The sequence below is a fragment of the Doryrhamphus excisus genome, linkage group LG14 (genome assembly GCF_037039965.1).
Source record: "Doryrhamphus excisus strain RoL-2023G ecotype Guam linkage group LG14, RoL_Dexc_Guam_v1.1, whole genome shotgun sequence".
Lineage (NCBI taxonomy): Eukaryota > Metazoa > Chordata > Actinopteri > Syngnathiformes > Syngnathidae > Doryrhamphus > Doryrhamphus excisus.
This window is the reverse complement of record NC_136370.1, coordinates 13,350,863-13,365,088: the sequence shown is the minus strand read 5'-3', so window position 1 is coordinate 13,365,088 and position 14,226 is coordinate 13,350,863. Positions and strand designations below refer to the sequence as shown.

At 41.0% G+C, this 14,226-nt stretch overlaps 1 protein-coding gene across 1 annotated transcript; it reads left to right on the top strand.

The window, feature by feature from the left end:
* Positions 1–478: 478 nt before the first annotated feature.
* clic4 (chloride intracellular channel 4) lies at positions 479–13,873 on the top strand. The gene is made up of 6 exons (XM_058090467.2): positions 479–870; positions 9,259–9,368; positions 10,850–10,975; positions 11,096–11,202; positions 12,090–12,271; positions 13,308–13,873. Exons 1-6 carry the CDS (start codon positions 802–804, stop codon positions 13,470–13,472), a joined length of 759 nt encoding a protein of 252 aa, XP_057946450.1. The 5' UTR covers positions 479–801; the 3' UTR covers positions 13,473–13,873.
* Positions 13,874–14,226: the final 353 nt, after the last annotated feature.

Genomic DNA, 14,226 nt, shown 5'->3' with positions numbered 1-14,226 from the left:
TCTGCAGAAGTGTGACCACCTGGTGAGTGAGTATATGATCCTCCATCTTGGCAGACAAATTCATTTATTCAGCAGGGCATAAAAATATCTTCAATGCAATCGACTTTCTGCCAGTTCGAGCGGCTGCTGTTAAAAAGTTATTTTCTTCTGTTAGAACAACAGTGGCATGTACGTATCTTCCAGCTCAATGCTTACCGGTATTGAATGCCCTGATAAATACACTAAAGACATTACACGGGCGATTTTTAACAGTTAAATTGACAAATATTAACGATGGTTATTTGTTTTGTTTTATTTCATCATGATTGCTGTGGCTCTGCCTCAAATACCTCCTCTGAATGCACGTCACTGAGTGCAGTACATTTTTCCAGTGTGTTTCTCGGTGGGTATCCTTTCCTCCTCCCATATTATGTCCCTCCCATCAAGGAGACTCCTCAAACCCTCCCACTACATTTTTTTGTATTTTAGCGCTGCTGACGACGTCACTCCATAAAAAAAATCCACTTCTCAGCTTGTCTTTGCTTAATGAGCAAGACTTGCGCGCCTGTGACATCATCGCTTTAAGTTACGGCGACGTTGGGACAAGAGCGTGTGATCGTCTCCGCTATCTCCTTGTTGGCATTGTACCTCCAGCAGCCAGTCCGGACTCTTTCAGGGCAGACAAAGCATAACGTGGACCTCAGTGCGGGGGAAAAAAGAGGGGTGTTGGTGGAGAAGAGGACCGAGCTGAGTCGGGTGTGGTAGTCCAAGACGAAAAGTAGTATTTTTGCTAGCTAAAGTTACAAGAAAGTAGCGGTCGCCATGTCACTGTCGGTACCGCAGAACGGCGTAAAGGCGGATAAGGAGCCTGTTATTGAGCTTTTTGTGAAGGTAAGTTTTATTATATTTTATGAGTCTGATAATGAAATAACCGCGGAACTGTATGCTTCGTTTTGCTTTGAGGATGAAGGGAACGTTAGCTTTTGCCACGTGTTGGGCTAAGACCATTAAGCATAGCGAACATGTCCCTTTTAGCCTTTGAGTTCATGTGCTATTGTCTACATAGCGGAGCCTCCTAGCAGTTGGAGCTCCGTACATTACCCCTGCATGACACAGGCAGGGCGGATGCACCTCTCCCATCGCCTTGTAGGAAAGAAAGGGGCAGTCACTTCTTTTAGTTATACTGTGTGTACCATTATATATGTAAAAAAATTGGGCTTATTTTGAAAGCACTGTACATATAGTTTCCCCCTCTCTCTTTATTCCTTTATGTGTTACTGACATTCATTGTGGAACGCAAAGAATTTCATTGTACTGTGTATATGAATATAAACCGTGGCCACAATGTCATTGGCATGACAGTGCTTTTGTATAGAGAATATATACACAATTCTGCGGACTGATCTGCATTGTGTATTGTTCTGTTGCGAAGAACAACTTGTATGATAATTTCTCTATATGAGGAACACTGTCTCTTTAATGTGGACTTTTGATTGGCATTGTTCAAGGCAGATGTAAACCCCAAGGCCTTTGACTCTTTCTTAAGCAGGGCGGGAAAGGCGGAGTAGGGGGAGTGTGATTGGCACACCAGAGGCAGGAGTGCTGTAGTGCTATACAATGATACCTTATTTACATTGGTTGGTCTCTGTGAGTTTACCATTTTTCCTGGATTCATTCATCCATCCATTTATTTTCTATGCCGCTTATTCTCACTACGGTGCTGGAGCCTATCCTAGCTGTCTTTGAGCGAGAGGCGCAGCACACCGCTGATTCAAATAGGAACATTCTCCTTCCAACTGCTGCTGACGTGCAGTGCAGTTTTTTGTTTGGGATGAGTGTGTAGGGGCCCCTTTTTTCTAGAGTCCAGAACATTTCTATGACGGTTTATGAGAGGTTGCGTCAACGGCCAACCCTTTACTTCTGCCACTCCTTCTTTGGACTATGAACAAGTTTCTTTTTCCTCCTTTTTGTTGCAAAACGGAGCACCATTTAGTGTAACCAGTACGTTTAATTGCAATGCTAATCAATGTATTGTCAATAGAAAAAAAACATGCCAAGCAGTATCTCTCGTCCTTCCTCATCAGTAGGATAAACCCTGGTTTACGCTGGCACTAGACAGATGTAATTTATTGTTTGACTTCCAACATTTAATCAGGTTGCACCCTCCTTTGCATGATAATGTACTGAACCGGCTGTTCCTTTTTATGAAATTGAGCCACATTTTTAGCTGCTTCTTGTTGGTTGGTGTTCGCGGCTATTTATTCTGGTTGGCTAAGTGTGCATTGAATCTTGCAATAGAAATACTGAATGATCCCGGGAGTAGGGAGATGTAAGTCCAGGTTCCCTTTGATGCTTGAGACTCGATGCCCAGCCCGATTGGGTATTTTCAAGAACTGCATCCTTCATAGACTCTGGTTTTGAAGACACAACAAAGGAGGTGGAAACAAAAGCATATCCCACTTGGTTGTTAATAGGATGACAACCTTGGATAATAAACTCAATGTTTTGACTAGATAATTGACACAATATCGCAGACATTTTTTCTGAACTCAAATGTGTGTAGGTGAAAATCGAATGGCTTAATCTGTCCTACAAGTATTAATGTTAAATGACATACAAATGCAAAGCTTGTGAGTCTATGGATCTGTAGCTGTTATAAGCACCAAATATCAAATTGGATTGGTTTGGAAAAAGTGGCTTGTAATTGTACATATTGCATAAGTTTGATAGTCTCATGTGTTTTTTTTATTCTTTGTATTTTGCACAAGTGTCTGGCATGTCCACATCTATTATTGACGCCGCTGGTCTTAATGTGCTGTGTTAGACACAGTGATGATTGTAGTCATGCAGGTTGCCATGGGGGCAGTGTGGCATGCTTGGAGCTGATAACCAACCGTACTCTTCATACAACACTGCTATATCTGCCTGTGTACTGCCACAAATCAAAGCACACAAATACTGCAAGTCAAACACAAGTTGCTTTAGAGAGAGCTTAACTTGAAAATTAAAAGCGCTCCCTGCAGTGTTTGTTGCAATGATTGTCAAAAGTTGCTATGGGAACTCCCAAGTGTTGGTACTCCTAAGATGTTGGTGTTTATTGTTTCTGGTTGTAAAATACTGTGTGGGTTATTTAAGAAAGACTGAGGATCGACCCTTGGCCTCATCCAAGCAAGGATTAGATATTGGTGGCAGCCTATTTTTATACACTTCCGCTTTACACTCAATGAGGCCATGTCATGGGGTGGTAAGGAGAAATCCTTTGGACTTATGGAAACACTACATCCTTGGTCGGTCTTTATGAAGAATAGTTTCTTCTCTGATTGCCTTCATGTTTTGGCCATGTTACACTGTCACTAATCCAAGTGAATAGTGAAAGCCACTAAACATCTTTGAGGTGCCTTTATGTCTGATGGCATAATGCCTCTTTGTGTTTGTGTATGTCTCATGCGTACCATGGAGATGAAAGCTTGGAATATACCTGAAAGAAATTATGCAGTACCTGGTCACCAAGAGGATGATCAGGATGGGTAATGTCTGAGGCAATACAACTTAAACTTTTTTTAGGGTTTTTTCTTGATCGGTTGGCGATCCGCTGTATGTTGAAGATCGGATAAAATTGTCTTCCCCGCAAGATTGGGCTGATCCGGGTGCGGTATAACGTTTGCAACTCTGGACCACACACAATCATAGTCGGTGTGATAATGCGGTTCGAAGCTGGTGGACACTGGACTCCAGCAACTCTCAGGAAGAAGAAAACGCAACACCACCATACAGACGTATCCGCAGTGTACCGTGATAAAATTAGTTTCACGTTTGATGTTGGATATTTGGTTCTGTAGCTACAGTGGTAGTTCCCCCTCACTGTGCCTGGACTGCTGTGTCATTGTGCGGTGAGCTCGCACGGGAAGTGTATTGTCTGCTACAGTACTACTGCTCATCCTAGCGACAGTACGTCAACATTGCCTGTGTTTGGTATTGTATTTGTAAACTTTTGACATTGATACATCTGATAATTAGAAAAATATCATACCATACCACCATCAAAGGACACTACAATATAAAAATAATATAAGAAATACAAATACATGTTTCTTCCATTAGTGACCCATTGAATTTCCCAGGGACCCATTCTATTTAGCACTTGTTGGTCTTAGGTTTTCAGTGTAGTGAGTCCCCATCAACATTGCTGCATGTGTATGAGCCCACGCATGAGCATAATACAGTACCTGTAACTCAATCATTCGCAACACAATCCAGTGTGCTTGTATTTCAGCTTTGTTATTCATCTTAGAGGAGCCTTAATGCAAACAGAATGTAAAGCAAAGTGTTTTACCAGAACAGTGAGGATAAGATGACTTCTAATTCCTGTTCACTAAACCTCAATGGTCAATATACTTTATCATGGCCTTTGTTGTCTCTAAAAGAACAGCGCTATCAAATGTTTATACGCCAGTAATGGTCTATGATGGTACTGCATATTCTGCAACCTGTGTGTTGTGGCTGCCATACTTATCTGGCTTTGAAGTTAATGAGTGTGTAAGACGTGTCAACATAAGACGCTGGCAACAGCTCTAAAGTGTGAACGTGATCATTTCTACACTGATCTAAAATGACTTACTCTTCCCCTCTTTTAGAATCCATTCTCAGTTTTCCACTCCAAGTCGATAGTTTCCTTTTGTTTATGTGCACTAGCACCGTAGTCCTGTGTCTGAGTGGATGTCTAGAGGTTTCCACTGAGTGAGGTCATGCTGAGTCAGAGCCTTGTTATGGGATATGATGGGCCTGCCGCAATCTGGAATGATCTGAATTGTATTTGTACTCCTCTCTGGCCATAGTAGGGCTTAGAGACCAAGTATAGTCATCACCCATTCCATCCACTGCTGGTTACTCATAGATAATACAGGCACATTTTAATGAATTCAATAATTAATTACAGTAGTTAAGTTTGGAAAAAAGTGCAACTCTTTTTTTGTAACTTTGCATGGCTCTTATATGTGGTCAGTAACATTTAATGTGTGTTTAAATGACATCTTCTTTAGCTTTTTAAGTTACGGTACTCCACAGGGGCTTATTAATGGCCGAGCTGATATTTATTAAATCTGACTGGCCGATATGAGGAAATCACTTTAAAACTGGGTTATTTTGGCTTGGATACAGCCACGCCTCTGTCTTTCTCTCCGTCCCCCTTCAGTCTTGTGTTGTTGCAAGGAAGTACGATAAGATGAAGGCTGAAAAAAAATTCTGGAAGCTATTGTAGAAGATTTAAGATAACTTTACAAGAGTGGCTGCTGAGCTTGTTAATAACGCCATGTACTTTTTGTTGTGTTTTGAACTGAAAACTATAAATGTTCTATGTAAATATGTACTGTGGAGACATATCAGGGAGCTTTTTATTTAACTTCTAAGAGATGCTTTTGAAATATGCTTTAGGCAGTTAAAACCAAGTTAAATTTGTATTTTTCCACATTTTTACATTTTCACTGCAAATGAAGATCTGCTCCAAATATTGATTATGGGCCTCCTTAACCACTAATAATCTGTAATTAATTTGAATGCTTTTCTGACATCGAACGCTGTAATTGTAGTTGTCTACTTATCACAGATTATTGAATACAGACATTTTGATAAAATTCTGAATGCAAAAATGAAGTTTGGTATTGAAATAGGTCTGTTTTCATACATTTCTACCCAATGAAATGTGCTCAGGCATCATGTCATGCATTAAATCTGGCTTCTTCTAGAACATTATCTACTTATTAAACAAGTATGTCTTGATTTTATCTGTATACTGAAAAATATTAATTTATTAAGTTATACAAGTTATTTCCATTTAAAAATAACTGCCTAGTTCATTCACCCATATAAACATTCACTTTCTGTGTCCGGTTACTGTCAAAGGCCCAATACTATACCAGTCTGCATGCCTGTGCACTGTGCAGCAAGTTGGGCCATGTGGTTGCCATAGCTGCACTCGTCCCAAATGAAAATCCCTGCTGTGTGTCAGGGCCTAGAGGGGAAAGCTGTTGAGCTCATTCGTCCTCAGCTCCTTATTCGGTCAAAATGTGGCCTGAACTTGCCGAGGAGCCCACCCAATTTTAGAATATAAAGTGAGTTGGGGAGAGCTGCGCACGGGCCGCCAAGTTACTAAAATTAGGCTGTGAGCTCTGACTGAGTGGACTTTGCTTGGGCTGAGCAGGATTCATTTATCCCCTCCCTGCTGCCTCCTACCATCACCAGTCTGGAAAAAAATATGGCTTCAAGTTGTATTATTATTGTAAAATTTAACCTATAAAACATAATGTTGCACTTCTATATTTGTTGTGTCCATAAATAACCCAACAGCTGAGGAAGCAGGTGGAGCAAGACAGCATTTTAAGTGCCACCTCGCAAAATGTTATAGGTCTGTACTTGTGAAGAAGACAGATGCCTTTTGTTCTCTTAAACATGCACATCATCTCCAGTGGTAGGTCATGTTCTGCAAAGCCAATCATCACCATCATCATCAGTGCTGAGATATAGCCTTTGCATTATTGTTGATATCTCTGAAATGGCCACTTTAATATGGAATGTATCTGATGATAGAAATAAGAGATGATATCAAGACACACAAGATTATTTTCCCAATGTAATATCATTGTACTGCTAGCGCCAAGCTAACGTCAACCTCAGCACGAGTCACACCCTCCACTGTGCAGTTAGTTATATGTCATTTGACATTAAACAAACAAACCATGTTGACTTAAGGGCTATCCTTTTGAGCTTGTTCTAGTCAGCTGTCCTGTTGCCTGGAAGTTTCATATTCACATCAGGGGGTCAACTCTGTCAAAGATGATGTAACCGTCTGCAATATGCGAGTCATTGTCTGTGACATACCAGGCAAGAGCATGACCACTACTAACCGTTTCTGTGGATGTTGATTTTACTTGGAAAAATGTGCGTCATTCTCTACAAGTGTTTAACTTGTTCCATGTAGCTTTTCTGCCTTACCCCCCCCCCCCCCCTGTGTTTTATTGGGGCGTCAACTACCCCGCAACCCCCAAGCCCATTCCTGTTAGTTGTGAACTGGTGATGTACCTAAAAGTACACACAAAAACTGCTTTGTGTTGTTTCTGTGTAGAATGTTCGGTAGGAGCCCTTTGCTGACTACCGTACTATTTATAGTGGTGCTCTCGCTGGGAAAGATGAACAAAGATGTTTTATTTTTTATACTATTTAACATATTTACAAAAATGTTCTAAAATTAATTGTACTGTTAGATCAATGACGTTGAAGGTGGTACTATACAGTAAACCGTCAGATTATTGTTAACAGAAGCACAGCTTGTCAAGTTTAACCCGACCACCAGCATCGTCACATCATTTCAAGTAAACAAAGCACACTTTCTGGCGGGACGAAGTGACATTTCTGGAATAGTTTCTCCCTCCACTCCTCCAGTGTCCAACACGCCCCGCCCTCTGACTCAGAGGGGCCCAGGATAAGGATAAGGATAAGGATAGGGATGGAATGGAGGAGGAGGAGGAAAAACTGAGCAGCATGGCAAACGTCTTTTTTTCCCCTTCTCCCTCCCATTTCAAGCATTTATTACTGCTGGTTCTCCCTCCTGTCAAATAACACTACCTACCATGCCTAATGGTGTCCTCATTTCCTACAATTTGTGTCTCTCACTCTGTATCAAATCCCTGCTATCATTGTCTTTGGCAGAACACTGCACTCTACTCTGGAGTCTTTATAAGAGGAAAGCACTGCCGCGGCTATGATAACAGGGTTCTAGAGATGTGGACAATGGCCAGTGTCTTTGTCTTGGATGTAAAACATTCTTGTCCTGATTTGTAAATCACATTGTGTGTTTTCATTTGAAGAATGAAGTAATCGTTGCCTGTGAGTTGGTCCATCACACCGGATCTCTCCCTGCCACTCATGTGCCTGGCCATTGTCATGGTAACAGTTATTCTACCGCATTGCCACCCTTGTTCTTGACCTGAATCTGTATATTAGTGGTGCTGTGACTGAAATGGACTCGGGTCCAGGTATTGAAAGTCCACTTGTATAAAACAAGGTGCATCTATGATTTCATTCATCAGTTTGCCGAACAGAGGCACTGATGCGCGTCTTTTATATTGAATTCAAAAGTGATTGTGGGTGGGTGGGCGGGTGGGTAGATGCAGAGGGACAGGCGGCGTACAATAGAGGCCAGCAGATGAAAGAGAGTCATCCCACAGGGTGTTACACAGAGGACAACAGCAGCCGGCCTGTGCACAACAGCAAGGAGCTGCTGTACTGATCCAGAACACCAAAACAAAGTCTTCCATTGAAGAACGGTCATGACAATCCACTTTTAAAATTCATACAGTTGTTGTTCTCAAGTAGAAATCAACCTTACTTTTATGCATTGTCTCTGCACATCTGAGGTGATTACTAGAGGCGCACGCTAATTATTGCGATTATTATTAAGAAACGATGACCAGACCTCTACCATTGCTGAAGATACCTTTTGTTGGCAAGTTAAATCCCTTGGGTCCACTGTTTGTACTTGTACTGAGGTACCTCCATTTTATTTATTTTTGTTAATAGTCGTGATGTCATGATATTTGGTAAGGACAAATCTACAAGGACAGTTTGTCAAATTCAACTTGGAGTTCTTGCCTCCAGGTTTATTCAAGATAAAAGTTACTGGTGCTGGTCTTGAAGTTATAAGTAGTGGCTTGAAAAAAATGGCAACATTTCGTCGAGATGTTATTCCAGAAAACACACGTTGACAAAATTGTGTTGTGTTTTTGGTCTACCACCGAACAGTCAGCTTTGTCATTATTAAGCGGGTCCACACCACTTGAATTGATCTCATTCCCACCACCACTGTACGTTCTTGTGTTTGTGCAGTCTCAAATTAGAGGAAAGAAGAAGACAGCATGGCTAAGTCACATCAGAGGTTTCCTATTACTCTGCAAAGTTGTTCTACAGATAAATGGAGACATAGTGTGCTGGAGCATTAGAGAAGGCCATCGGCCCCCCAGTCTTTTTAGTGCAGCCAGTCATGTGTGTTAAAGTCTTTGTTAGTAAAGGGCTCTCTGACCATGTACAATGCCAACAAATGGACCATAATGTTTGTGCAACACAGATATGAACGCATGGTGATGTTTCACTGTGCATTTTTGGAGACATTTGAGAATTATTAGAATTACAGTACATGGTTGCAAATGGTGTCATCTGTATATATCTCTTTTATTCTGACGATGTGATACAACATTCCTGTTCTTAAATTTGTGCTTGTGTCTATTATAGGCAGGAAGCGATGGCGAGAGCATCGGGAACTGTCCTTTCTCCCAGAGGCTCTTCATGATCCTGTGGCTTAAAGGCGTCGTTTTCAACGTTACCACAGTAGACCTCAAGAGGTATGCTTGTCCTACTCTGCTCCTCAGATATCTCAACTGACTTGTTTTGGTAGTGAGGTTGCCCTACACTTGCAAATGTCACATTTAATAGGCTTCCCTGTTAAGGGTGTACTTTAAAAAAAGCATTGGTTATTATAATATCAAGGGTTCTGATTTATTATTTGGTCACACATAGCTTTTCCTGTAACACTTTGATATACCACACCCCTGACATGCTCACTGCCTCCCACTGTTTATTTGGTTTTCCCATGACCCTTTCCCAGGCTGAACAAAATTTGAGTAAACCAAACAACTAGGCTCTTTAGAGGCTACAGACTCCACACACATCCTGCCTGCTTTGCTGGACAACATGTCATTTATCATCACAGAGATCCAAATATGGTTGATGCTCTGCAATTTTCACTGCATTTCCTCCCCAGTTGCAAGAAAACAAGTGGATTCCAGCTCCAGATAATCTTTACTAAACCCACACCATTTTCCTCAGTGTGATACATCTAAAATGTTGTTGGAATTCTTTCCTACTTGCCAAGCCAGGGCATCCAAGCGCCAGACTATTTACGGCTATGGTCTTTTTGACATCTGTTCTCTACCGATGTCCCTGAATGTGTCAATTTGACTGTCATTCAGGATTCCCTCCATTTTATATCAAAGCTTGTGGCAGCTGCTCACCACCTCTATGCCACAGCTTCCTGGCCAAATACACATGATAAATTGTCTTGTAATAAAAGGTAGAATATTTGCCTAGCAATTTGCATTGACTTTGCCATTCCTTCATATAGCTTGCCTAACATACAGTGCCAAAGGGTGTGTAACCTAAAACAGCTGAAGAAAATCCTCTAAAAGGCAATGGAGGATGGCCGCATACTCAGCAGCATATGTAATTGTTCTTGCCACTGCATTCATTTTAAAGACCATCACATTGTTGGGTCCGAAGGAGGAAATGTCACAGGTACAAGTCGAAAACCATTGACCCTCATGAGTTGACCTCCTTTTCCAGGTCAAATGTTTTATTACAGTAATGAGATCCTGCGATTCAGTGGCTGCTTCAGTTCTTACCGCTGCTCAGTGATATCACTGGCCGAGGGTGCCACTTCCTTTTTGCATGCCTAAGGATTTATGTTATTTCCTGTTTTTGTGCCCTTGGATGCCTTGTCCCAAAACTTGGCAAACTCCGCATGCTTCATAAAGTCACAGAACACAGCTCTCCTCCAGCTCTTGGCCCTTTCAATAGTCAAATACAAAAGAGAAATAAAGCGTCTGTGTACACACTAATTACTCCACACATGTTCATAACTGTGTGTGTCTGTCTTTTGCCAAAAGAGGCATCTGGTTTGAAATGCAAATGCAGGCTTAAATTCCACAGATAAGACACATTTGCTGAGGATGCAACAATTTTATAGCACAGCAGTGCTCAGTGTGGTATGGCAAACTTGGCCTTGTAATCTTCACCTCACTGAAAATCTTCCCTCTGTGTCCTGCAGGAAGCCTGCGGATCTGCAGGACCTCGCCCCAGGCACACACCCTCCCTTCGTCACCTTCAATGGCGAGGTCAAAACAGACGTCAACAAGATTGAGGAGTTTCTTGAGGATGTCCTCTGCCCGCCCAAGTGAGCATTCTCTCACCTTTTGTGATAGCAGTGTGCCATGACCTTGTATGTGGTCACAATGCAAACTGTTGCAAAACACACTGTAAATATGAATTTCTTTTTGTATAATTTCTCCTGCAGGTACATTAAACTTGGTGCGAGACACCCTGAGTCAAACACAGCTGGTATGGACATCTTTGCTAAGTTTTCAGCCTTCATTAAGAACTCAAAACCAGATGCAAATGAAGGTAGGCATCCCCTCTGATGCATACAAACGTGTACCAGGAATTCCTGATTAACACTGTTTAATACTCATTTTCTTCTTACTATGTACATGTACGTACACATAATGTGATGTACAGATTGCCAGAAACCCATCCACCAATCTTAGAGATTCTTCAGGTTACCTAGCAACGTTGCTTGCCCAGCCCTGATTGGTTGCTTTCAGGCATGAATCAAAAACACAGAGCTTTTGTTCTGCTGCCTCCCAGTGTCCTTAGGCTCCTCACCTGCTAGGGCACTGTGGAACAAACAAAAGAGCAGCTCTACTCGGCATGAACTAATGATGATAGTTGCATCCTTTGGGATTATCAACCAGTTCACCCCCACAGGAGCTGTATTTTCAATAATATTTGCGTTCACGTGCTGTAACGGATGTTAACTGTAATCACAGAATGGCATGATCTTGTGACATTAGTTGGCTATTCGCCGCCCTAGGACAATATTGAGCAATTTGAAAGGCAAGACTGTGTAAACAGCATGGGGCTGTATGCTATGCAGCGTTGATAAGGGCCCTGTGAAACAGTTGGAACACAGACATTCATGACATATTTTTCAACAATACCATGACTTGTTAATAACCAACCCCAAGATGAATGAATATATACAGGCTGAGGACAAAACCTTATGTTAAACATATACCCAGAACTATGTCTGAACTGAAGAAAAAGAAAGTGTTACTGCTATCAAACATTAAAGAGGCACACAGTACAAAAAAAATCATATATCTCCATTTAAAAAAAAAAAAAAAATCTCCACAATGCATGTTGATGAAATACTGCCCCCATGTGTTGGGACATGATATTTAAACTGTGGAGGCCCTGCTGAAGCATGAAGTATTTGTGGTTTTGTGTAGCTCTGGAGAGAGGTTTGCTGAAGACTCTGCAGAAACTGGATGAGTATCTCCGCTCACCTTTGCCAGACGAGATCGATCATAACAGCATTGAGGATGTCAAGGTTTCCACTCGCAAGTTCTTGGATGGGGAGGAAATGACCCTGGCCGACTGCAATTTGCTTCCCAAGCTGCATATCGTCAAAGTAAGTGTACCAGCAGCATGAAATAGTTGGTAGTTGAATTTAGCCAAGTTGGCTGCCTCTACCTGATTTCTGTTATGTATGTGATATTGCTGTATACACGCTTGATCAGCATTTAAGACCAGTTGAAAAGTATTCACATTTTTCACTGTTGGATCTTAAGGAGCTTTTATGGGGTTTTATTTGCTTTTAAAATGACAAAGCCCCAAAGGTCTCTACTTCCTTTTATAAATATTTTCTATATTTATGTATGTACATTGTACATTTAGGGTGCACACACTTTTTAGTGACCCTGATATGATTACTATAAAACATAACATACTTGTATATGTAAAATGTTTGCGGTAAACTTTGAAACCATTGCACTAAATACTATTGATGAGTATTTTTTTTTATACAAAACATTCTTGAGTCTGTAACTGATGCTGTAACTAATTTTGAATATTTGAATTGCTACCTACTACGAATGAAATCATAACCGCAACAGATCTGTGTTGTACAGAGGAACCTCTGTTTTCCCACACAGTGCACCTAACAAATTATTAGTACGTGGAAGTGAGTGCCTAAACAAAGCATCTATGAATTTCTGACTGTCCTATGAAGTATGGATAGTGGTAAAGGTTCTCTTAGAGGACATATTTCAGCTAGGGAATCCTTTAATCAGCTTTGTATGTGTGTCATTTGTTTATTTGTTCATAGAACAAACACAGAATAATCAACGACTGTTAAGTAACAATTGCACAATGCATACTGATGAGGCATTCAAGGGCACTGTGTATTTCTGGGTGTTACAGGAATCTGTAATCCAAAGTGCCAGAACTTTTCGTCAGACCTTTTGGACCAGATACATGATGAAAAGAGAGTAATATTGGTTGAATTTACCTAAAACCAATAGCAATGAATGTGGAATAAAATATGCCCACAACACCTTGACTTAATGTATTCCATGTTTTTGATTGTAGGAGACATCAAAAACATTATAGTGCTTGAGACACTTGTATTTTTTTACTGTAATTTACATGACACTGTACCTTTTTAGGTGGTGGCAAAGAAGTACAGAGGCTTTGACATCCCCAAGGAGATGACTGCTATCTGGAAGTACCTGAACAATGCCTACACACGGGAAGAGTTCACCAACACCTGTCCCGGCGACAGGGAGATCGAGATCGCATACGCGGATGTAGCTAAGAGGCTCGTCAAATAAGATAACCTGTCCTGAACTCCCTGACCACTGGTACCGCTACACACCTACTCTGCAGCACATGGACTTGAAGTGCTTACACATGAGAAAGACAAAGTGCATATTTTTCTTACCTTCCTAACTCATCTTTGATTACATAAACATGTCCAGTGCATTCAGCAACATTTTATTCAACATTAATAGCTTTCATTTTGGATTGCTGATGAATTGCGAGGCACAGTGACAGCAGCCAGACCCTTTGTATCCAAATCGGTATTTCTTTCTTTCCCTGATACGTGTCCTTTCCTGTGTCAGGAGGGACAAGGCCATGAACTGCTCTTTGATTGTAAAATGGTTATAAAATGAATGCTGAGAAGCAGTTTCTGCTCTTTTGGCTTGTGAAGTGTCTTTTTTTTTTTTTTTTTTTTTAACAAAAACTCATCCAAATCTGTGATCTAATGGATCTGCTAAATCTGTAATTCCAGGTAAAGCTACCTGGTATTCGAAAAGGTGAGAAGTTATTGTAGCTCAGATGTGTAGGTACTGCAGAACCTGAGTTCCCTCACATGTTCATCAAATGTAGCTCACAAATGGTTGTCCACTGTTGCCTTGTATGATTTCACCATATTGCCATTGAAAGAATATGTCCACCAAACAGAACACTTTTTAGCTTTTTGAAGCTAAGTGTCCAGCTGGAGTAGCAAAGTGGCACATTTATTCTGGTCTCACTGTGGAAACATGACTCCTGATGTAAAAATAAATAAATAAAAAATGAATG